This window comes from Coregonus lavaretus (assembly GCF_964263955.1).
Source record: "Coregonus lavaretus genome assembly, chromosome: 30".
NCBI classification, from domain to species: Eukaryota; Metazoa; Chordata; class Actinopteri; order Salmoniformes; family Salmonidae; genus Coregonus; species Coregonus lavaretus.
The window spans coordinates 7204836-7229330 of record NC_140017.1 but is presented as its reverse complement, the minus strand read 5'-3'; the positions used below and the strand labels follow the sequence as shown (position 1 = coordinate 7229330).

At 44.1% G+C, this 24495-nt stretch overlaps 1 protein-coding gene across 3 annotated transcripts; it reads right to left on the bottom strand.

Moving 5' to 3' along the window:
• Positions 1-1852: 1852 nt before the first annotated feature.
• LOC311105364 (inositol-trisphosphate 3-kinase C-like) lies at positions 1853-16392 on the bottom strand. 3 transcript variants are annotated; one of them, XM_084147495.1, is made up of 7 exons: positions 14807-16392; positions 6329-6413; positions 5928-6141; positions 5468-5672; positions 5119-5220; positions 4917-4988; positions 1853-4318 (listed from the first exon to the last, which is right to left on the bottom strand). In XM_084147495.1, the coding sequence occupies exons 1-7, from the start codon at positions 16031-16033 to the stop codon at positions 4088-4090; spliced, it is 2136 nt and encodes a 711-aa protein (XP_084003621.1). In that variant the 5' UTR covers positions 16034-16392; the 3' UTR covers positions 1853-4087. The 3 variants fall into 3 exon arrangements, with proteins under 3 accessions (XP_084003621.1, XP_084003622.1, XP_084003623.1); XM_084147496.1 differs by lacking the exon at positions 14807-16392 and adding an exon at positions 9724-10071; XM_084147497.1 differs by lacking the exon at positions 14807-16392 and adding an exon at positions 6501-7341.
• Between the last annotated feature and the right edge of the window lie 8103 nt (positions 16393-24495).

Here is a 24495-nt window from a genome sequence, read left to right as displayed (position 1 = left end):
ATGCTACCACTAGAGTGAAAGCGGGCGGCAGGTAGCTTAGTGGGTAAAAGCGTTGTGCCAGTAACCGAAAGGTCGCTGGTTCTAATCCCCGAGCCGACTAGGTGATAAATCTGTCGATGTGCCCTTGAGCAAGGCACTTAACCCTAATTGCTCCTGTAAGTCGCTCTGGATAAGAGCGTCTGCTAAATGACTAAAAATGTAAAATGTAAATGTAATGCACCGGCAGCATTCAAAAGTAACCAAAACATCAGCCAGGAAGCATAGGAACTGAGAAGTGGTCTGTGGTCACCAACTGCAAAACCACTTCTTTATTGGGGGTGTCTTGCTAATTGCCTATAATTTCCACCTGTTGTCTATTCCATTTGCACAACAGCATGTGACATTTATTGTCAATCAGTGTTGCTTCCTAAGTGGACAGTTTGATTTCACAGAAGTGTGATTGACTTGGAGTTACATTGTGTTGTTTAAGTGTTCCCTTTATTTTTTTGAGCAGTGTATATATATATATATATATATATATATATATATATATATATATATATATATATATATATATATACATATACACATAAGAGTTATCTGACATGGTCTTTTATGTCATTCCATAATGTAATGCTCACAGGAACCATATACTGTACTGACCCCTCTGTATATGCAGTGAAGCTAACATGTGAAATTATACTCCAGCATTTTTGGATTTGAGATGTTTCATATGAGGCGACAGTACAGAATGTCACCTTTTATTTGAGGGTATTTTCATACATATGTTTTAGAAATGAAAGCACTTTATGGATCTGAATAGGCTTTATAGATCTCTTTCTTGGTCAAATAGCCCTTACACATCCTGGAGGTGTGTTTTGGGTCATCGTCCTGTTGAAAAACAAATGATAGTCCCACTAAGCGCAAACCAGATGGGATGGCGTATCGCTGCAGAATGCTGTGGTAGCCATGCTGGTTAAGTGTGCCTTGAATTCTAAATAAATCACAGACAGTGTCACCAGCAAAGCACCCCCAAACCATCACACTTCCTCCTCCATGCTTCATGGTGGGAACCACACATGCAGAGATAATCCGTTCACCTACTCTGCGTCTCACATGTTGATGTTGAGATGTGTCTGTTACTTGAACTCTGTGAAGCATTTATTTGGGTTGCAATTTCTGAGGCTGGTAACTCTAATGAACGTATCCTCTGCAGCAGAGGTATCTCTGGGTTTTCCTTTCCTGTGGCGGTCCTCATGAGAGCCAGTTTCATCATAGCGCTTGATGGTTTTTGCGACTGCACTTGAAGAAACTTTCAAAGTTCTTGACATTTTCCGGATGGACTGACCTTCATGTCTGAAAGTAATGATGGACTGTCATTTCTCTTTGCTTATTTGAGCTGTTCTTGCCATTATATGGACTTGGTCTTTTACCAACCCTACCTTGTCACAACACAACTGATTGGCTCAAACGCATTAAGAAGGAAAGAAATTCCACAAATTAACAAGGCACACTTGTTAATTGAAATGCATTCCATGTGACTACCTCATGAAGCTGGATGAGAGAATGCCAAGAGTGTGCAAAGCTGTCAAGGCAAAGGGTGGCTACTTTGAAGAATCTCAAATATATTTTGAATTGTTTAACCCTTTTTTGGTTACTACATGATTCCATATGTGTTATTTCATAGTTGATGTCTTCACTATTATTATACAAATGTAGAAAATAGTAAAAATAAAGAACAACCCTGGAATTAGTAGGTGTGTCCAAACTTTTGACTGGTACTGTAGGTAGGGGAGTGTAAAAACCCTTTCTATCAATATGATTCATACTTCTGATGTGTTTGGTGTTGAATGAGGAGACAAGGGGTTTCAGATTAGGAAGACTTGAGCTCTTAGTTCCAGTTTATTGCAATCAATGGTATTCTAGACAAAGAGAGAAGGGACCAGTCTCAATCCTCAGAACATTTGTCTTTGTGTCCCCCAGCATCTTGCAATGCACTGTCTCCTGAAGTACAGCACAGAGGAAAGGCTTATCCAAACTACAAAATCTTAGGCTTTCCCAACCCCCTACCCAAATACAGTCCAGCTCTCAACCACACAAACAACCCAAACAGTCTGAAAGCCAGTAACTGTCAGGTTAAGATGAAGAAGAGGATACATGGTATGTAAGATATATAATACTTTGTAAACAATACATTGTTCCAGAATATATACTTCCAGAATGTGTGCTTTTATGGTGTGGAATATTTGAGAGATGTCAACAGTAGAAACAATTCCAGTTCCATGATGTCAATGCTGACAGTCACACACAGAACCCCTCTATTTTCTACATAGAGAAATATGCACACACCATAAATACACAAACAGTGTTGTCTGACTGTTTAAGGATATGTAGGAAGACTTGGATGGGAATGTTGGCTGACAGATCTACAAATCCAGTGACACAAACCTGACACCGTTCAGAAAAGGTGTCAGATATGGTCATCAGCAGAAACACATAACACTGACTACTGTCATTGTGTTTGCATATTTATATATCAACTTACAGAGGAATGGTAGTATTAGACCATTATTACCTTGAAAGAGAAAGTGTACCAAACAAAGACGGATGCAGAATTCTCCTTCAATTAGAAAAAAAATAGTCACCACTATGTCATCTTTGATATCAAATGATTCTATATTAATCAGATACAAATGTTCCAGTTCATATAAAAGTCTGACGTGTGGATGAACATGTCATTATAACAAACAGTAGCTCATTCATTCCAGTTTCAGGTGACTTGTTCAAATACTTATTTCAGTTGTCAGGCCAATCATTACCCATCCCAGAAAAATTAAGTATCATTGAACCGACCTGAAGGAATAATGGTCACGATTATGCAGATGAGCCAACTTCCATTCACCAGAAAATGGTTTGCTTACAAGAACCTGGGACACCAGAGTGAATTCATATTCAGAGACACAGAGGCAGGGCTAGCTTTGATCAATGGCTTTTGTGAGGAACCCATTTGCGCAATACAGTCTAGTTAGCCATGACCACCAAGTCATGGAGGCAAAGTAAAGAAGAAAAAACATTAGATCTATTAGTTCAGTGGTTCCCAACCTTTTTTGGTTACTGTACCGCCAACTGAATTTTGCTCTGCCTGGAGTACCCCTGAAGTACCCCCTCATGTGTATTTTACCAGTAGGCCTATGGTCTCATGAATATTCTCAAGTACCCCCTGTGGATAGACCAAGTACCCCCAGTGGTCCTAGTACCCCTTGTTGGGAACCACTGTTAGTTTATCTGCTGGGTCAAATCTGCCAATCAGACACCACGCGGGTCAGACTGAGAGCCAATCAACAACATCCTCCAGTTTTCACCATGTGTCAATCCAACTTACAAAAAAGAATGTTACAGACATCAGTTCATACTTTGGGTCAACTCTCCAGCAAACTTTGGAATGATATAAAAAAATCATAAAAAATATGCCTCCAATCCCAAAATCTAGGCACAGAAAAAGTACAAAGTGTAAAGAGGCTGTTCGTGAAGGCAAACAAATTAAATAAAACTGTATTTACATTAAAAGGCTAAGTACCAGATAAAGTTTAAAATATACAGGTTTTTCCAGTGTTTCTAGTGTTGACATATATATAAAATAGTTTTAAAAGCATAAAGTCAAGTCGTCCATAGTGAAAATAAAATGTTCTCCGTTGCTCCTCTAAGGTCACTTGAGGAGGATATATCCCATTGGAAAAGTTTAGTACATTATCATCATACTTGTGATAATATGAAGGAAGAGTAGTGTGGGTCTGTATGTGTCTGCGCGCGGCAGTGATAGTTGACGTCATAGCTCTTATAACGAGAGAAGTTGATGAGGGATGACACCGCTGGTTGTGTTGTGTTTCCTCACTCTGGCTAAAGAGTGTCCACCATGCTCTGTGTGCTCCTCCCTCTGTCTCCCTTTCACTGTTATCCTCCTTTCCTTTCTCTCCATCTCACCAGTCTCACATCTAGTTTGGGTAATGACCAGTTCCATTTGTTCTTCCCCACTTTCATCCTCCGCTCTGACTTGGATGAGTGTTCTCTCCAACCTCCTCTCTCTTCCAGGCCATCCCTTTATTCTCTCTCACACGGCCCTCTCTTTCTCAGGGGCTGGGGGGGGGAGCATGGTACTGAGGATGTCTATGAGGTTGTCCAGACCCCACAGGTAGCCATCCTCGCGGTTGCCCTCCATCCAGGGGGTCCGGTGGTCCAGCGTGAGGGGGGCAGGCAGGGGCACTGTCTTCCCAAAGTCTATCATCCACACACGGGCCAGCCCTGACGCATCGTGCACAAACAGCAGGGAGCTGCCCACCACCTTGGAGAAAACAGGACAGTTGAGTTCAGTCTGTCAGTGAGTGTGTTTGTTTGTGATTTAAAGCTGCACTATGCAGAAATCGCTAAAATTCTATTAGCTCGCCTAATTTCAGTTTGTGACAAAATAAGCATGTATAGTGTAGAGAATCATTCTACCATCTAAACCACTTTGAAGTATATTTTCCATAACCAAATATATTGTATTTCAAGCTGGTGTACAAAACTGAAAGTAAAAGACGCAAACACAAAACTTAAGAACGGGAAGCATAGAAATAGCGCACATAGAACAGATGTACCGCTTCTTAGACTTGCTTTCAATAAGGATGACAGATCTATAACTAAATATTTCTATGTCGATTTGGCCAGGTAGCCCAAAAAGTTACATATTGCAGCTTTAATAAGGAATTTGAATCATGTTCATATCAATCACATTTAATCATAATCCAGCATACAGGTTTGTTGAGGGAAAGTACTCATACTGAACTTTACTGTAAATATTGTCTTAATTTTCCTCCAGTAAGTAAAGCAGAGTACTATGGGTATAGGTAAGTGGGAAGCAGTATAGGGTGTGAGTGAGTGAGTGTGTTTGTATGGGTTACCTCATGTGTTCTGAAGAACTGTGATTTCTCCAGCACGGATCGCAGCTCCTCCAGACGTTGCAGGTAGAGTTTCTACCAGAGAGAGGAGAAGGTGAGACAAACAGTCAAACAGACAGTCAATCTGAAGGGACTGAGTAGGTCCCCCTAGAACTCAAGTTCCCTTATGTGCCACCCGACTAAATGTCCCTCTAGAAACACATACCAGGATCTGAATATTCCCATCCACAAAGTCTCCCAGGGCCTGCATGACCTGCTCCCGGTGTTTGGTCTTCTTAAAGTTGGTGTTACACGTCCCGTCCGCTCTCTGCACAGCACAAATCACAAACAACAGTATTTAGTCTCATTATTGATGCAATGAATTTTTTTTCTTTCATTTTTTTATTAAGTAAGCTGTATGTGACATATTTTTTAGTACTGACCCATCACACCCATTTCCTTGTCTCATTACTGTGACCAGGAACAAGTTATTTTGCCCATACATTTTAAACACAAAAACTATTTTTTCAATCCCCTAATTTTTACACCCAGTTGAACCCAGTGTGCCCCCTGACCTTGATGCCCTCGATTCGGAAGCCCAGAGTGGCAGTGGAGCTGAGGGTCTCTCTCCACTGCATGTATCTGGGCTTCAGGATGCCTTGTTGGGCCCTCTCCTGATCCGTAGGGGCCCCGGGGTCCACGGCCACCATCTTCTCATACATGTCCCTGCGGAGCCGCGGACGCTCCCTGGCCTTCAGTAGCTCCTCCTCCAGGTAGGTCCTGATAGGACAGGGAAGACAGGGTTAGTGGGCCAGTTCATTATCTAACAGCTGAGTTATCTAACAATAGTGATCTCCTCTCCAGCATTGGTCCTGGAGAGCCTCCGTGCGTGCAGGATTTAGTTTTGCTCTGATTAAGGTCTACTGACCGAAAGCTCAGCTACTTTTTGCGTCCAGTGCCTTCACTAAATCGGTTTTGGGTGTGTGGTAGATTCTGGCTATTATTTTCCAGCTCAGTACGCCCCCGGTCTCTCACCTGCTGCCCATCTTGCAGTCCATGATGGAGGGAGAGTCAAAGTCAGCCAGGAGGTCGTCTATTAGGTTGTAATCTTGTTCGTCCCTCTGCACCACGCCGTAGTAGCCAGGGACGTAGGGACGCAGAATGTCCCCCATCAGCTTCAATAGGCACAGCTGCTCACACTCACAGTAGCGCTTCAACAAACGCCCATACTCCCCCGCATGGAAGTTACCTACGAGACAGAGGAGGGAGGGAGGGAGGGGAGAAGTGAGTGACAGAGGAAAGGAAAGTGAGAAATACTGAGAGAAAGAGAGTGAGTACAGAGAGAGTGTGTGAAAGAAAGAGGCCAGCAAGGAGAGAGAGAGAGAGAGCGAGATAGAGAAACAGAGAGAGAGAAAGAGAAAGGGAGTGGTGTATACCTGCGTGCCCGGCGAGCTGCACCCAGGGATAACGCTTGTTAAAGGACACGAAGGGAGACCAGTGCACCATCTGCCACGGCTTGGTCTGGAAGGATAGAAGCAACAAATGGGTTACACACCACCAGTCAGCTAAACTAGAGGTTTACATATGGTCGTTCCGACTCATTCCTACTTGGCCACAGCAGAAAACTGGATAGAAATGTTGTCTCGCTTATCAGTTTGTCATAAGACCATTTGAGAGGTTGATCAAAATAGTTTGAAAACCAATGATGTATAGACACACACCACACACACAGACATTTATGCAGACTCGACAGGAGGCAGAGAGTGAGAGGTCCCAGCCCGCTTGAGCCAAGGCCAGGTACACAACGTTTCTCACAGCCCCCATTCACAAAACATTGACCAGAAACATCACACTGGTTCCACAGTAAAAAAAACAACAACACATGAACACTGTGTGTGAGTTTGATTGAGTAAGTGTGTGAGTTTGCTGTGAGTCTGCTTGGGTATCTGTGAATGTGTGTGTAGAGTTGGTTTATCTTTATTGGAAAAATACAGCAAGGTCACTATGCAAGGGGCTTTGACGCAAGCAAGCAGAAAGGAGAACACACACCATCGATTATACACACACGTCACTGATTAGGAAATTATACTGTATGTGTGTGGGAAATCACAGGAGGGAGAGAGAGAATGAGGAAGATAGGGCCAGAGAGAGACAGATAGACAGAAGGAGAGTGCAAGAGAAAGAAAAGAAACCCATCTTTTATGATCATTTACAACCCTCAGACTGCTAAAGAATGCACGCCCCACTACAGTACAGCCCAGTACAACCAACCAACCCCAGCCAATGTTTGTCTGTCTGACTCGTCCGCACTCACACATCCTTTCCACTGAACTGCTGTGATGTTGTGCTGAACACAGAGCAAGGAAAGAGTAGTAATACAGGCCAGAGGCCGTGTTCATAAAATATCTCAGAGTAGCAGTGCTGATCTAGGATCTGTCCATATAATCTTATTCATCATAATCTAAAAGGCAAACTGATCCTAAATCAACACTCCTACTCTGAGACGCTTTGTGGATACGGCCCTGAAGATGTACTGAATACATGGTAAAGAACAGAGACAGAGCAGGCCCGTAAGCCTAGTGGTCTGAGTCCCGGGACTGGTCAATGCCAACAAAGACTTCCGAGCTCTAAAGCTCTTTACCAGCTTAACCCTTACCTCAGAGCAGACGACACATTCACACTCACAAGAGCGTGATTCAAACACACAAAAGTGTACAGTCATCCACACATGCCTACACACATACCAGATTGAAAACATTGCAATATGAAGAAGACAAAGCCACTTCCTTTCAAGACAGAAGGAAAAGTGCAAAGAGGCAGAGGTAAATGTGACAGGTGAGCGATGAGCTAACTCCCAGGTGGCACAGCACTAATCTGCAGGGGGCTTTCAGCTAAATCAATCACTTTATCTATCATTCTCTCTCTCTGTCTCTCTCGGAGCTGAGCGTTGGGTTTGGGTGCTGGGTGTCACGCCAGGGTGTCTGGAGAGGAACGGGTAATCATAGCAGAGCTATACCCCTCCTAAATGGCTATCTTCTCCTCTTTCACTCGTCTCTCATCCACTCGTTTATCTCCCACTCGCTCGCTCTCCAGCAGTTCAGGCCAGACGGCATAATGAATGGCCGGGGGGGCGGTCAGATGTAACTCAGTCCCTTGATTCGATTTCACCACCTCCTCCCATCTCCACCTCCTTCATTATTACCTGACCTGAATGACCCAGGAGACGAGACTGATGATATGGAGTCGCTCACTTGATCTTCTTTCTCCTTCCCTCACTCTTGCCCAGAATCTGCCCTTACTTGTCCTTTCCGTAATTCCCATACTTTTACCTTCCTCAAAGTATCACTTCCTCACTCACTGCTTCCCGCTGTCATCCTAATCCCCCTCTATTTTCCTCCACTATAAACAGCAGGGCTCTGTCCCTTTGCCCCTCTCTCCATCCTTACCTCCCTCTTTTCTTCCCTTCATCCTACACTACACTCTTGGAATGCGTCTGGCTCCTGTCATAATGATAGCAGCCATGAAAAACACACACAAATAGTGACATTCTGGACATCAGTGTTGTCCGCAAGAGGATAACGAAAGCTCTGTTCTGACCATGACCTACAGCGTTCTGACCATGAGGTCAAAAACGAAAGGCTGTGAAGCTCTGACCTACAGCCCTGGTGTCTATTCTGACAGCAACCGTCATCATAAATCCCCCTGGCTTACCACCGCCTTAGCCCAGATAGAGACAATGGAAACGTCAACTCAGAGCACCTTATTAACACCCACAACATGATTATAGCTTTTCATAATAAAGACAGATCCTAGGTGTTACAAACCTGGTCAAATAAAGTTACAATCAAATCTGGTGTTGAACCTAATGGACCCAATACACACCTGGCCCAGCCTACAGCTCTCCTTCTACCGGTCCATACTTGCTAATGCCAAAGCGGATAGATAATCCTTCACCTGTCCAGACCTGCCTCAACTAGAGAGGACAGGGTCTGTTGCAGCACCTACACACATACCTGTGTAGATCAGCACAGAGAGAGGAGAGACTGTGTACCTGCCGACCTCATATCTAATCCTAGAGAGAAACACAGCCTTACATACTGGATGTACACCAGGGGCGCATTCAGCAGGACGCAATGTTTTGGAACGTTCAGTTAGCAATATGCTATGTAGAACAAACATGCCTCTCTGACAAGTAGAATAAGGAATCACGTTGGCTCTATTTGTGTCATTTCTATCTGCAACGTTCGACAATGTGGCCCTACATCCAAGCCACAAGGACAGGGACAGTCTTCACCTGTCCACACCAAAGTATATTACATCTATGACTATAGAAGACCCGTGTCATCTGGCTTCAACTCTTAGTTATACTATACTTAAGCAATAAGGCCCAATGGGGTGTGGTATATAGCTAATAGGCACGACGCAATGCGGATGGCATATACCACAAAACTCCCGAGGTGCCTTATTGCTATTATAGACTGGTTACCAACGTAATTAGAAGAGTAAAAATACATATTTTGTCATACCTGTGGTATACGGTCTGATATACCACGGCTTTCAGCCAATCAGCATTCAGGGCTCGACCCACCCAGTTTATATTGTACTGTATGTAAGCCACCAGTCAACATAACTCCCCTCAGCCACTCAACGATAACACTCGTTATACAAAAAACTGGGCAAAGTATGTTTTCCGAGTTAACTAACCCTCCCCAGACGACAAGTCCTTTTTAAACAGTCTATGCACACTATTCCCTTTATAGTGCACAACGTCTCCAATCTCAGCTCTTCCAAACAGTATATCTAATCTGTTTGTCTCAGTCTCATGTCTTACCTGGCAGACAGAGCAGTAGTGGAGCAGCAGACCACAGCTGACACAGGCACACACAGACACAGAGAGGAGGTGAGAGCGTAGCCAGTCCCACACACTCCGCACCATAAATACAGGGTCTCCAAACGTGACCTCCACGAGCATCCGGCGCTCCATCGGACTGTTCCTCAGTTAGCCTAGAGAGGTTAGCATTTAGCCTTGCCCCTCTCTGTATGTCCCTCTGTTAGCCTAGCATGAGCATTTAGCTACAGCCCTTCTATCTGTCCCTCAGCCCTGCAGCATTAGCAGTCAGCCAATGTAATTGCCTGGCTTTGTTCACTTCTGTGTTTCTGGTAAACATCCCCTCTCGTATGAGGTTACATTATAATCCCTCTCCCACTGAGCCCTCCCCCTCTCTCTCTGCCTTCTCTTTAACACCAATTCTTCATCTCGGTCCTCTCAGCAGCATTGTCACTCCTCTCTCACGGTCTCCCTACCTGATATTCTCTTCTCCCTCCCCAGTCTCATGCTCGCTCTTTAACTTGTCACTCTCCCTCCACTCTCTCTCCCTCACACTAATCTGTCACTTAGCGCTACATTTTCCCTCTCCCCAAATTTGATGACCTCTGCCTCCCTTTTGTCCATTTTCCCTATCCAAGTGTCTTTCCCCTCTCTCACACCAACTGTCTTTCTGATATCAGTCCTCTCACAATCCGCTTATAGTAGTATGTCACTGTCTCTCTCCCTCTCTCTAATCCCTCCATCAGCCTGTCCTGAGCCTGTGTCCTCAGAAAGCCAGAGTCCCCAGTGACAGACACGTCTGTAATACCCAGAGAGAAAGGGCCCCTTTACTCTACACTACTTTGACGACACATACTAGTCCCAGGAAATATACTTCTGTAGTGTAAAGAGACGGATCTCGATTCAAAATCTCTCTGAGAGATGTTTCCCACACTAGCTCCGGAGGTAGTGTGGGAGGCATCTACCCCACATTCACCACTGAGTAGTATAGTGTAAAGAAAATGGCTCTCCCACACCACATGTCCCTGCAAGAAGTACCTTAATACCAGCAGACAGCAATTTTTCTTTGTTAACTAAATTGAAAATTAAAGGATTTCAAAATATCTACACATATTTTACTAATGGAAATCCACAGACAGACGGAGAGAGAGAGTGGGGCAAAGACAACTTTCAAGTGTGTGAGTATGATGCAAAATACATTTACCTAACGTAGCCAATTCTGTTTTGTGGGAGTCATCATGCTGGAGACAAAGTGAATCACTAGATTGGATATTCAGAGAAAAACAACATTTCTAAATACCACTAAGCACTAACCCCACTTTTGCTCTCTCTCATTTCTATTGATTCTATGGAACCCAGGACTCCTTGGAAAACAGTGTCAATTGTTACTGAGTGGACTATCCTGACTAAATAAAGGAAATTGAAATCCACTAGAGTACTCCCCAATAGCTCCCTCTAAACCCTTCCCCCATTGTCCTGTTTCTCTTTGTCCCTCTGAGAAATTCCTCAGACATATGTAAGCCCAGAGAGAGAGAGAAAAAAAACTGGTATGTAGCTGTTCTGAATAGCTTTTGATTTATATAAAAGGAGGTAGTCCCTGTTAGTGCTCACAATACCAGTGTGTCACTGCTGTAGTTTTGAAGACGTCCTCCAGCGATTGTTTTACTTTAACTGTTGAAAAGAGATATCCCAAGTATAAATCCAGTAAAGTACACACACTAAAGGGTAAAATTAACTATGTTGAGCAAAATAGTTGTTTTTAGACAGCTGCAAACTTGAAGGAGTACGGCATTCAATTAGTTGGTCTGATGGGGAATCTGTGATGTCATCGGCCTTCCCCTTTGCTTGAGGAGCAATAGAGAACAAAAGAGGAAAGCCCCCCCCCCCCACACACTTGTGCTATGCCATGACTTACCTGGACCACCTATTGAGATGTGCCTTTTGTTAAGTAAATTTGGGATATCGCTTTTCAACAGTAAAAGTAAAAAACATCGCTGGAGGACGTCTTACTTTTAGGTGTGATGCTGCTCTTTTTCAGGCCTTGTTTACATGAAACCACATCCCCTCCCTTCTGCTCTCTGTGGCATGAGCAGCACAGCCCACAGCTCAACCACAGCCCAGTTAACACACAAAAAACAGAAGTCTGATACAAATGTGTGTTCTAATGCTTTTGTGGACACTTCCAAGTATGTGTGAGAGTGTTCTTATGTGTATGCATGTTCGAGTGTGGCAAGTTTGCCATTGTGAGTTGAATAATGTGAGTTTATGTACAAGTTGGTTCTTGTGTGTGCATGTGGAGTATGTGCTGTATGCGCCCGTGTGCATGTGTGTGTAGGGAGGGTACTTTATCACTCCTCCTCCACTTATCTATAGTTTCCTCTGCGTTCTGTTCCACTGCCTGTGTATCAGGGGAAAACCTTACGCCGTGCTGCAAGGCTAAACAGGGGGAAGATAGTGTCAGAGAAATGAAGGGATGATGCAGGCAGAAAGATATTATGAAAATATGTCAAAAGTAATGTGTAATATTTAAGACGTTGCATTCAAAATACAGACCAAAGCCAGAGTGAAAAAGAAAAAAAGAGAAACAGCGCCATATATGGCAATGCTGTCGCCTAGCAACGCAACTGCCTTCAGCCCAATTTTCCATGACACTCTGAGCTGTAAATGCGAGACGCATCAGAGTGTGTAGTGTCTGAGTGCGTGCCTTCAACTCTGAATATGCATAGCGTGAGCAGGCAAGTATCCACTATGTACATCATTGAGCACAAAGTGTAACAACTGGTTTGGCCACACCTTGAAAGCATACAGTAAGCCAATAACAACCAAGGCCCTAATACTACCACAACCAACAACACTCCCATCAGTGCTGCCGTATCACACCAGCTAGATCCAAAATGGATGCCCAGTACAGTCACTCACTCCTTGGTGTTTCACTATGTTCCAGATATTCAATCATAACAGTAGTGTGGGTGGGATCTATAACATGGGAACTGCTGACATACCCGCTTTCATCCAGACTACATTCATACATTAACAAGGATGACACACACAGATATATGAAAATATCTGGACTCACAGAAGATAAAGCAAATGAGAGAGAGCAAATGATTGAGGAAAGAGAGAGAGACAAAGTTGGTAGAAAGAGAGCAAGGAGAGAGCTATGGCTAAGTGCTGAATTCAGGATGTTTGGGTACTTTTTTTAAGGCTCACTCTCTCCACACATTGACTTACACACACAGCATAGAAACCCACTGGAGCACAAACAATATGAGAGTGAGTCACTCACATCAATATCATCTAAATAGGTCTGTCATTATGTGTTATTTGGAAGAACATCTCCCTTTCAGAGACATGAAGAAATTAGGACTGAACAGATGTTCTCCTGAAGTAGTTTATCTCAAACAAAGACACATTGATTACAACGACTATGCACTCAGAGAGAGACAATGTAACAGGGAGAGAGCGAGAAAGTATGTGTGTGTTGGTGATATGTAACATTTAGACATTCTAGTATTTCCACACAGTCTCTCTCAGTGGTGACGTCCAGGATTCACACCATTCTTGTTCAGGAAGAGAGCTTGCCTGCGTTTCAATTGGTCTATTTCCAGGAAAGACATCCTGTTTTTGAGCTCATGTCATTCCAAGCATTTTTTCTCAGGGCACATCAAAGGCCTCTGACTGCGGAGGGAAACATCATTTACCACTGAAAAAGGTTAGAGCTGGATCATACACGGGACAAAACAAGAACAACTTGGGGTTCAGCAAATGACCCTGTGTTCATCAAGCCGAGCTCATTAGTGACAATCACAGCTAAGGGTCATAGTGGTTGGGGTCATGGGTAAAGAGTCACTCAGGAGTCAAAGGTTCACTGATCACCAATAAACGCCCTATTTATTGGCTTAGGTGTATTATGTAAGCGACACCACAGGTTCACCTAGCCCTCTGATAGGCCAGCTGATTTCCACCATATTGTTTACACCATACTGATCTATGTGTAAATACAATTGCACTCCAAATTCCTTCAGGCTAAAACGACATATATATGTCAGCGGGTCAAATATTTGACCCTTGAAGCAGCCACTGAGCTAATATTCACCACACACCCTGTGGTAGGAGCACATGGGCTTGGCGGCTTTGTGTGTGTGAAGTGTGAGATACAGATATATTAGCTAGGAGAAGATCTGACACAAACATTGACATAGAGAATTGTGAATTCCTCAGTCTCCAACGTGTGATTTTGAGTGTGTGTGTGTGTGTGTGTGTGTGTGTTATTGACATGCAGTCTGTAAATCAACAACAATGGGGTTGTGGTACTGGAACATGCATTATCAGTGAATGTCTGCTCTGCCCATTAGGGCATCATTTCAATCATTGTGCATCTCTTCTGCATAAATTGAAAAAGACTATGCCTTATATCAATAGCATGAGAGCATACAGTAGGCTACAACTGTACAATGGAAGTGTGTGTGTTTACAGAAAGTAGTCTAATAGAAAGCATGAGCTGGCATACACCCAGTGATAATATTTTGTGTAGAGGTGCTGACTAATGGCGAATAAACTGCAAGCTATAAAAATAAATAGAGTTGCACACTCTATATTAACTCCCGGTAATTCATTGGGTAAACCTCCAGAAGGCACAGTGATGCTGAAATGTTGGTAGTTTACCCAATAAATCACAGGGAGTTTTATTAGCCTCTGTAGCTCAGCTGGTAGAGCACGGCGCTTGTAACGCCAAGGTAGTGGGTTCGATCCCCGGGACCACCAATACACAAAAAATGTATGCACGCATGACTGTAAGTCGCTTTATATAAAAGCGTCTGCTAAATGGCATATTATTATATATAGAGAGTGTGCAATGCTCTTTATTTATTTGTTTGCAGAAAGTAAACAATAGGTCTATGTGTGTTTAAGTATGTGCCCATCCATGGCACTTCTAGCCAACATTTAGGACCGATTATAGCCAAAGAGTTTAACATAATACTACTGGGTGTTTTTGTATGCAACTTCATACAGAAGATAAACCTCTAGTCAGCAGACCTCCACCACATTTTACGCACATTAAAAAAGAAAAGAACGGCACACTCACCCCCATGCCTTCGTCTGGGCTGCCCAGCATGTTGCAAATGACTGGGGACAGGCTGGACTCGATGTCGCTGCCGGTGAAGTCATCCTCGGACTCTTCAAACGACGAGGCAGAGGACAAGCAGCCGGCGGAGGAGGAGTTGGAGAGCTTTCGGTGAAAGCGCATTAGCGCCGGGGAGCCTCCGCAGCCACTGTCCGAGCAGGGGGACTCATCATCGGCGTGTGGATCCAAGGATGATCCACCGACTCCGACTTCCATGGTCCTTGGATCTAGTGTTTCCTGGGTCCGACTGGGGCTTGGATCTCTTGTTATAATAAGCTTTGGGATAGTACCGGGGAAACGTTGGCTACCAAGTGGACTTTGGACCTGTCCGTGTGGCTGTTTTGGAGAGTTAATCGAGGGGTCCTCCTGTTTCCCCGACTCCACGGGACAACTGCTTTGTTCATTTTTCCTGACTGCTTCGGGTTCACAAGAAGCAGTGAGAAAGTTCGATTTGGTCATTTCTACCTCTGTGTGTGGCATATCACACCCTATCGGTTCTGACACGCCACTTGTCAGAGGTTCGTCCAAACGCACGCTCTGTGATGCCAGGGTCAGTCTTAAATTCTCCTCCCCAGATATGCGCCAATGGACTGAACCATCCGGTGGTACAGCCCCCGATACCACCCTGACCTCGGAGGCAACCCGACCCTGTTTATCAAATCCGAATGGCTTGTTTTCCATGGCCCTAGCCGGGGCATTCCAGACATAGTCCTCTCCCGTTGTTTCTGGGCCGCTGCGCTGCGTAACTGCGCAGCGGGTTCTGTCGAATCCTCTGGCCAGTGTATCCAAGCCCGTCGCATCGAAGGAAGAGTCGGCCGCTCCCTTGCTCACAACGTCACTGTCGAGAGCCTGACTCTTTTCATAATGAATTGCAGATGGGTATTCGACGACCGGGGTGGTGTAATCCACTACCTCCGACACTGTCTGGCCGCTCAACAACTTTCCTCGCTCGTGACCACGAAGGGTTTCCGAATCTCCAGATCCGATTACCAGCCCTACCTCCGGTTGACCTGTGCCTGGCGAAGGCAACTTTGTCGTTTTCATCCGATTCCTGTAAAACCGGTCACCCCTTCGCTCATCACTGGTAAACCTGCAGATAGGGAGTTGTTTGGCTGTCTCAATTGGTTTCCATTTTGCTTTGCCTGGAGCCGGGGTGGAGTAGGAGAGACCCGAGCGCGTTTGACCCATTCTGTACACCTTAGTAGTAGCGCACAAGTCACACCTTCCGAGATGTGTCCAATTTGAAACAATTCGCAATGTGCTACAAAGTAACACATAAGTTACGTGCTCCACTCATTGTTACCAATGATGAATTACAATTATAGGAAAATGTTGATCAAATGTTTGAATGTTCCATATCTGCAAGAAAAAATATGAAAACAGTTTTAGAATATTTTTCCAAAACAAGTCACATAAGCTAGTGTACTGCTTTCCATTTGGTCTTATCTATGTCATATTGCAATAAACAACTTCAAACAATGTCATAAAGGTACAAGGTACACACTTTTGCTTTCATTAAAGAGATAAGACTGAAATTGTGTCTGTGTGAAGGGTGAACACAAATCAATATGGTTGTAAAACAGGAACTTTGTTTTTTTGTTTTTGTGCCTTTTGAGGCTAATAACTTGAGATACATTGCTTTGCTCATGTTTTTGTATTTGTATTTGTTATGATCCCCATTAGCTGCTGCCAAGGCAGCAGCTACTCTTCCTGGGGTCCTGCAGAATTAAGGCAGTTATACAATTTTAAAAACATTACAATACATTCACAACACATTGTGTGTGCCCTCAGGTCCCTACTCCACTACCACATATCTACAACACAAAATCCATGTGTACGTGTGTATAGTGTGGAAGTTATTATGTGTTTGTATGCATCTGTCTGTGCCTATGTTTGTGTTGCTTCACAGCCCCCGCTGTGTATTTTTATCAGTTTTTTTAATCTAATTTTACTGCTCGTATGAGTTACTTGATGTGGAATAGAGTCCCATGTAGTCATGGCTCTATGTAGTACTATGTGCCTCCCATAGTCTGTTCTGGACTTGGGGACTGTGAAGAGACCTCTGTGGTGGCATGTCTTGTGGGGTATGCATGGGTGTCCGAGCTGTGTGCCAGTAGTTCAAACAGAGAGCTTGGTGAGTTAAACATGTCAATACCTCTCACAAATACAAGTAGTGATGAAGTCAATCTCTCCTCCACTTTGAGCCAGGAGAGATTGAGATGCATGGTATTAATGTTAGCTCTCTGTGTACATCTAAGGGCCAGCCGTGCTGCCCTGTGCTGAGCCTATTGCAATTTTCCTAAGTACCTCTTTGTGGCACCTGACCACACGACTGAACAGTAGTCCAGGTGCGACAAAACTAGGGCCTGTAGGACCTGCCTTGTTGATAGTGTTTTTAAGAAGGCAGAGCTGCACTTTATTATGGACAGACTTCTCCCATCTTAGCTACTGTTGTATCAATATGTTTACAATCCAGGGTTACTCCAAGCAGTTTAGTCACCTCATTTTGCTCAATTTCCACATTATACATTACAATATTTAGTTGAGGTTTAGGGTTTAGTAAATGATTTGTCCCAAATACAATGCTTTGAGTTTCAAAAATATTTAGGACTAACTTATTCCTTGCCACCCACTCTGAAACTAACTGCAGCTCTTTGTTATGTGTTGCAGTCATTTCAGTCGCTGTAGTAGCTGACTTGTATAGTGTTGAGTCATCCGCATACATAGACACATAGGCTTTACTCAAAGCATACATAGGCTTTACTCAAAGCCAGTGGCATGTCGTTAGTAAAGACTGAAAAAAGTAAGGGGCCTAGACAGCTGCCCTGGGGATTTCCTGATTCTACCTGGATTATGTTGGATAGGCTTCCATTAAAGAACACCCTCTGGGTTCAGTTAGACAGCGAACTCTTTATCCACAATATAGCAGGGGGTGTAAAGCCATAACACATATGTTTATCCAGCAGCAGACTATGATCGATAATGTCAACAGCCACACGGTAGTCTAACAAAACAACCCCTACAATCTTTTTATCATCAATTTCTTAATAAAGCTCCGCATTATTAAACAAACTCACTTCCTTGACAACTTCCTTCACAACAGCTTTGCTCTGACTTCTGCTGAGGCCGCATCGCAGAAAATGCTGTACTGCAGACATCAGATTACCATGCAAAGCCTTTTACCGAAGTAACTTTGGTCAACTCTTGAGTTCAACTCGGGATAACCAGTACCACGAAAGTGGGGCAATGAGAGTGTCGAATTTAGTCAAGATAAAAAATATATTGCTATTTTGATACCTGAGGCTTATTTGATCTAATAGAAGTTTTGTAATGCTTAGGTTGTTACGAGTGTACTGATATACTGTAAGTGTGATGCGTGTGACACATATCCCGGCAACTTTGAGAAAAAACACTTTATATCGGAGTTGTCCCTGTAGAAATGTTAGACGATCTATGCATCTCACTCTCCATTGAATACAGGCGGTTGACGTCAACACTCCTCATCGAATATTTAAAACATTATTAAAATAAGGAGATGTATCCACCAATCGAAAGAGAGGAATAGGCGGATCTTGACAGCCTGCCATTCCGCTTTGTGGACAATGAATCCCATTGTTAGGGCGGTGACACAAACATCTCGTCATTATATCTACACTGAACAAAAATATAAACGCAACATGCAACAATTTCAAACATTTTTCAGAGTTATAGTTCAGATAAGGAAATCAGTCAACTGAAATATTTTCATTAGGCCCTAATCTATGGATTTCACGAGTGGGAATAAAGATATGTATCTGTTGGTCACAGATACCTTTTTTAAAAAAAGGTGGGGGCATGGATCAGAAAACCAGTCAGTATCTGGTGTGACCACCATTTGCCTCATGCAGCATGACACATCTCCTTCGCTTAGAGTTGATCAGGCTGTTGATTGTGGTCCCACTCCTATTCAATGGCTGTGCAAAGTTGCTGGATATTGTCGGGAACTGGAATACGCTGACGTACACATAGATCCAGAGCATCCCAAATATGCTCAATGGGTGACATGTCTGGTGAGTATGCAGGCCATGGAAGAACTGGGACATTTTCAGCTTCAAGAAATTGTGTACAGATCCTTGCGACATGGGGCTGTGCATTATTATGCTGAAACATTAGGTGATGTCAGCGGATGAATGGCACGACAATGGGCCTCAGGATCTCGTCACAGTATCTCTGTGCATTCAAATTGCCATCAATAAAATGCAATTGTGTTCGTTGTCCGTAGCTTATGCCTGCCCATACCATAACCCCACCGCCAGCATGGGGCACAATGTTCACAATGTTGACATCAGCAAACTGTTCGCCCACACAACGCCATTCACGCTGTCTGCCATCTGCCCTCTGCCCGGTACTGTTGAAACCGGGATTCATCCGTGAAGAGCACACTTCTCCAGTGTACCAGTGGCCATCGAAGGTGAGTATTTGCCCACTGAAGTCAGTTACGACGCCGAACTGCAGTCAGGTCAAGACCCTGGAGAGGACAACGAGCATGCAGATGAGCTTCCCTGAGACGGTTTCTGACAGTTTGTGCAGAAATTATTCGGTTGTGCAAACCCACAGTTTCATCAGCTGTCCGGGTGACTGGTCTCAGACAATCCCGCAGGTGAAGAAACTGGATGTGGAGGTCCTGGGCTGGCGTGGGAACACGTGGTCTGCGGTTGTGAGGGCGGTTGGACGTACTTCCAAATTCTCTAAAACGACGTTGGTAGAGAAATGAACATTCAATTGTCTGGCAACAGCTCTGGTGGACATTCCTGCAGTCAGCATACAAATTGTACACTCCCTCAACTTGAGATATCTGTGGCATTGTGTTGTGTGACAAAACCGCACCTTTTAGAGTGGCCTTTTATTGTCCCCAGCACAAGGTGCACCTGTGTAATGGTCATGCTGTTTAATCAACTTCTTGATATGCCACACCTGTCAGGTGGATGGATTATCTTGGGAAAGGAGAAATGCTCACTAACAGGGATGTAAACAAATGTGTGCACAACATTTGAGATAAATAAGCTTTTTGTGCATATGGAACATTTCTGGGATCATTTATTTCAGCTCATGAAACATGGGACCAACACTTTACATGTTGCATTTATATTTTTGTTCAGTATAGTATCTCTGCCTAGAGTATCTCCTGGAATACAAGCTAAGTTGGCTTCAGCAAGGCCACAGGAGCCAGGCCCAAGTTGACGTGACTTCATCTAGATTTTAGATTGATCCATCTGACGTCTTCCGTAAGCAGCTTCAGGAACCTAATTAGGCAACAGCTGTAGCTAATATCACCTTCTACCCAAGATGGAAAAGGTAGCGAGACATCCCACTCCCAAATGTTTTCTGTTTCAATGGAAGTCAATGAACTAAGTAGAACTATCGCATTGGTGTCTATGGGAGAGCCATCCCCTTAAGTAGACCGGAACTGACCATTGTTTTCAATGGTAAACGGCCTGAGTGAACTATCTTATGTTATCCACCATCTTTGCTTCTACCGTGCTGCCCACATTTCTGCTGCCCTCCAGTATCCTAACGTAGCAGGCATAAAAGAACGCTGTTTCTTTCTTTCTGTTCCTGACAAAAAAAAAAGAACTGTCGGGGCAGGTTCTCTTTTGCCCTGTTCAACCAATCCAGTAAATTTGGAGCAGGGGTTAAGTTGGATTGTCACCTTGTTAACGTCCAAAAGTGGAAGTCACGTCACAGGCTCTCTTTCCATTTCCCATGAAAACCGGATGCATCCGGTTTTGTGGCCCTCCAGTGTTGCAATGTCACAATACATAACTGACTATTGGTTTCCAGCTTTATTATGCTAAGGAAAAGCTTCTAAGTGGAAGTTAATAAGATGAAACAACAACAACAATGCTGACAGGCAAAGACGGCGTGCCAATTTCCCCTAGCATCAAATCAGCAGAGAGAGTGAAGTAGTTGTTACAATTACTTGGCCTAAGTTTGCTTAACACCAAATCCCCTACAGTAGGGATGGGCAACTATGATGGGGGTGGGGATCACAGAAAAACAGAACTCATTTTACCAGACGCTCTTATCCAGAGCGACTTACAGTTAGTGAGTGCATTCATCTTCATTATTTTTTTTCATACTGGAATCGAACCCACAACCCTGGCGTTGCAAATGCCATGCTCTACCAACTGAGCTACATCCCTGCCGGCCATTCCCTCCCCTACCCTGGACGACGCTGGGCCAATTGCGCGCCGCCCCATGGGTCTCCCGGTCACGGCCGGCTACGACAGAGCCTAGATTCGAACCAGGATCTCTAGTGGCACAGCTAGCACTGCGATGCAGTGCCTTAGACCACTGCGCCACATCATGAGGTGCCAGTTGCACATCCCTGGCCTACAGAATGGAGAGAATCTAGGACATTGGAAGGGGGTCAGTTCAGTTCCTAGTTTGTGACATTGTAACACTGATGTGTCATAATCACCAAGAAAAATTAACAGAACAGAAAAAGGCAGGTCAAATTATATTTAGTATTTCACCACACATTGAAATGGGGAAATGTAACATGACTAAAGTTCATATTTAGTTTAGAGTGATCAACACAATGTTTAGAACATTTTGAGTTTCTGTAATACACCCTTTCCAGTGTTCTGTTTGTGACACTCAAGGTGCGGATTGATGGTCACTAGACTTGATGCTAAATGTTATGGATTATTCTCATATCTGTTGATAGTGATTGACACCAGACTGGAGGTACAAGGACCAAGGACACACTGTTGTATTGATGACATTCTGGGAACACTGTGTGATTCTGTAGCAGCTGACAAAGTCACTGCCTTTTTGTTGACTTCCTACAAGCCTCTCGGGCTGGTGTTTGAGAAATGGATCGTATGTTGCAATGTGACCTGCTGACCCAGGTTCCACAATAGAGAAGAGGCCTGCATTTTTCCACATGTGGACTTGAATAGTCCCATGCAGGATCTATGCATCATGCCAATACAATACACTGACTCATAATCATGCGGTCTGACTATAATGTCCAGACAGAATGAGAGCAGCACGACAGTAGCAACCCTGTCAAGTCAGGAGTGCTTAGGCACAGGAAATGAGATTGGAAGGAAAATCATGGAAAGATTTGCTCATGCAACCTCCACACACACACACACACACACTAACCACTAAAACACACACACACTTATCTGGGCATAATGAATAAGTGGCAGTGACTCACACAAGGATGACGACAACACTGTGCTGCGTTGACACACCCCTCACGGATAGGGATGTTACAATGTCCTTTTAGGGAAACTGGTGTGGAGTGTGAACTCCAGAGATTAACACACATCACTGATGGTGAGATACATTTAGCAACCAAGCAGACACCACAAAATAACCCAGTATGGTCATACAAAAAGATGAATGATGAACACATTAACCAGTTAGCCTAATGTAACAGGTTGAAGTTTGTAGCCGCTACTCCACCTTGTTTAACAAGATGTCCTTGGATAAATACAAATACCACTAAACATGAACAAAACACAGGTTCTTCACATCAGGTGTGGAGCATGGAAATGATAAGACATATTGCAATAGAAAGCTTTAATTTATTTTTGTAGCAGCAAGCTTTTTTCTTCTTCTGTAGTAGCAAGCGGCAATGCTCTCAATATCACCCTTAATAATCAACTACTGTAGCAATAATCATAGCGCTCTGCACATATCAAACATGATCTTCAGCGCTATTGCTCTAACAACAAGCTATCCAATAGTTAGATTCAATATCAGATTTCAACAATAGTTGAGGAAGGCGTGCTCAGGAAGACGGCGAGCGGAGCTGGAGGGAGATGGGCACTCGCCGCAAGCACACTTACAAAGGATTTGGATTAGGCCACACTGTCCCCACTCTTGTCCTTCCATAGCACGCAAACCTGTAGCCTGGACAGATAAAAAGGGATCAGCTGAACACTTTTTTTTCTCTTTCAATTTTAACTGGTGGATCGCAACCAACTGAAAGGTGCATACACCGCCACCTACTGTACTGTGGTTTGAGGCCAGTCATGGCTTCCCTATTAATCTATTTCTCTGTGTTTCCGCCTACTGTTCTGGAGTGTGAATTCATTAGACGTTGTGACACAAAAAGGGAAAGGAAGAAAAATTGCCCTACCAACTAACCCTACACTCATTAAAACCTCACCACTATTCCACTATTTGGCCCTATCTGATCCTACACCAGGCCGGCAGCCTGGGAGGACGGGACACTATCGTTCAACATACCTTGTGACTCTTCTGCAGTAAAACCTCGTACACCCAAGTACTTCTCTACAGCTGCCACCACAATATCTATTTTCTACGATTTACGTTCAATTTCTGCGGTACAGTTGATAACCATGACTATGAACGCCAAGAAACCAACCTTACTGAAGCACATGCTATTCTTATCACTCTCTACTGGTCTTGGCCTACTCACAGCCACTCAGGATCCCTCGCCCTGGACCCATCTTCTTCTACTGCTCTCTTCACTGCCTCAGCATATGACATCTTCTGTACTACTCTGATCTTGGCAACCTCAACCTGCCCTTCTCTCAACGGACACTTCTGATGTCCAGCACCATGGGTTAACACACACAACTTATTCCACCGATACTACACATTCCTTTGTCTCATGCCCTCTTGCACACTTCTCACATCTAGGAATCTCCCTCTTACACACTGCTGCAACATGACCATAAGCTTGGCACCTAAAATACCGTAATGGGTTCGGGACAAAAGCTCTCATGGGATAACTGACACATCCTAACTTGAGCTTGTCGGGTACACTCTGCATCAAAACTCAGGACAGACAGTGTCTTTTCTGTTTTACCACGCTCTCCACCGGGTCTGCGTCACACCAAACGCCGGGTGTCACAGACACCGGGAATCTTCCATTTCAGTTGATCCTCCTTAACACTTAACACCACCCCAGTTATCACTCCTTTCAAATGGGCCCTGCTCCGGAGAGCACAGCAAGTCACAGTTCTTGTCCCTAGGCACGTGATGCGGAGCGACCGCTCTCTCTGGAGGGAAGAAACGCAAAGAATCATCACGAGTCCACTTCAAGTTACATTCACCGAGTCAACAGTCCCCAACCTCTTCATCACCCAACCTGACACCACATATGGATCTCCCTCCCACTGGGCCAGAATCATCTTTATCATCATCGGGACGAGGCTCGAACTCTGCGGTCTTCACCGCACCTGCCACCGAAAGTAATTAATCCTCACTCTCGTCAGGTTAAACTTCTGAGCTACCGAGTACGTTTTTTTTGTTGTACTCACCGCCAATCTCCCATGCCACTTCCCTATACACTTAGCTCCTTTCCTTCTTCCGCTCTTTCTGCTCCTTCATCCGCTGTAGTAGCAAACTGTTCAAATGGTTCTTGCCGCCATGTCGCATCGACTCAAAAAGCTCTACCACCAGGCATTTATACACAAAACCCTGCTCCACACACACAGGCAGCACCTGGAACTAATTACAATTAAGTGACGCATGTCACACTAAGATATACACACTATGATGATCACAATACATTTTATGAGATACATATGGGCTACAGTAATTGAAACACATTAAATATATGGTCAAATGGTATACTGATGAGCAGAGAGACAACATTTAGAGCTGATGTTATCACCCCATAT